The sequence below is a fragment of the Oryzias melastigma genome, unplaced genomic scaffold (assembly GCF_002922805.2).
Source record: "Oryzias melastigma strain HK-1 unplaced genomic scaffold, ASM292280v2 sc02184, whole genome shotgun sequence".
NCBI classification, from domain to species: Eukaryota; Metazoa; Chordata; class Actinopteri; order Beloniformes; family Adrianichthyidae; genus Oryzias; species Oryzias melastigma.
In genome coordinates, this window is record NW_023418761.1 from 1 (window position 1) to 1402 (window position 1402).

At 44.6% G+C, this 1402-nt stretch overlaps 1 protein-coding gene across 1 annotated transcript; it reads left to right on the forward strand.

Annotated features, from left to right (window-relative positions):
* Positions 1-6: 6 nt before the first annotated feature.
* Positions 7-1284, forward strand: LOC118598541 (NACHT, LRR and PYD domains-containing protein 12-like). Its single transcript, XM_036211289.1, has 2 exons — positions 7-543; positions 640-1284. The coding sequence occupies exons 1-2, from the start codon at positions 38-40 to the stop codon at positions 905-907; spliced, it is 774 nt and encodes a 257-aa protein (XP_036067182.1). The 5' UTR covers positions 7-37; the 3' UTR covers positions 908-1284.
* The last annotated feature ends 118 nt before the right edge of the window (positions 1285-1402 follow it).

The following is a 1402-nucleotide window of genomic DNA, read 5'->3' on the forward strand; positions in this document are numbered from 1 at the left end:
TGTCCACCTGACCTTCATCAACTCTGGACTCAACCTCATGGAGGAAGACAAATCTCAGGTCAATCAACCTGAACTGAATAGTCCAGTTCTGTTCTATCAGAGTGCTGTGAATACGGCCTTACAGAGTCCAAACGGACACCTAGACTTGTTCCTCCGCTTCCTCCTGGGTCTTTCACTGCAGACCAATCAGAGTCTCCTACGAGGTCTGATGACTCAGACGGGAAGTAGCTCACAGACCAATCAGGAAACAGTCCAGTTCATCAAGGAGAAGATCAGTGAGGATCTGTCTGCAGAGAAAAGCATCAACCTGTTCCACTGTCTGAATGAACTGAATGATGGTTCTCTAGTGGAGGAGATCCAACAGGTCCTGAGGTCAGGACGTCTCTCCACAGATAAACTGTCTCCTGCTCAGTGGTCTGCTCTGGTCTTCATCTTACTGTCATCAGAAGAAGATCTGGAAGAGTTTGACCTGAAGAAATACTCTGTTTCAGAGGAGGCTCTTCTGAGGCTGCTGCCAGTGATCAAAGCCTCCAACAAATCTCTGTAAGAACTCTCATGAAAATCACCTTTAATGAACAAATTAATTTGACTGAAAAAACAAAAGTTCCATTAACTGCTGTCTGTCTTTGTTTTCTTCAGAGTGAGTGACTGTTTCCTGTCAGAGAGAAGCTGTGCAGCTCTGTCCTCAGTTCTCAGCTCTCAGTCCTCCAAACTCAGAGTTCTGGACCTGAGTTACAACAACCTGCAGGATTCAGGAGTGAAGCTTCTGTCTGCTGGACTGGAGAGTCCACACTGTAAACTGGAGAGTCTCAGGTCAGATTTTATTCAACTGTTTTTCTCTTTTTCAGAAGACATTGTCACTGTGCTCACCTCGGCTGTGGCGGGTAGGGTTCTGTCCCATGGCTAAGTGCTGTGGGGTGTTGCCCTTTGTGTTCCGGGCTGGGTGGGCAAAGTGGCGATGCCCTATGTGGTGCCAAGCTACATTTTGTTTACTCAGTTTTTTATTCCATGATTTTACTGTTTTCATATGAAGGGTTGAGGCTCATACCAGGGGGATGTGGGGTGGGGCTAATGTGGGTTTCTTGGGTGGATGTTAGGATGATTAAGTGCATATGTCGGGTGGGTGTTGGGCGGAATTGAGGTGGGGTGTTGGTATGATTAATGTACTGTATGTATATTGCTTGTGTCTTGTATATTTTTAATTTTTTGTTCTCATTGTTTTTATGTGCAGTGCTTCGAGCTGCCTCAAGAAAATGAAAGGCGCTTTACTACTAAAAGTTGATTAATCGATATATGTCAATGAAGAAGAAACGACAGACAAGTTGCACACAAGGTTAAAAAAAACAACAGTCTGCTAGAGTTAAAAATCCTGGATTTTCTTTACCTGGTAGTAACAGATGTC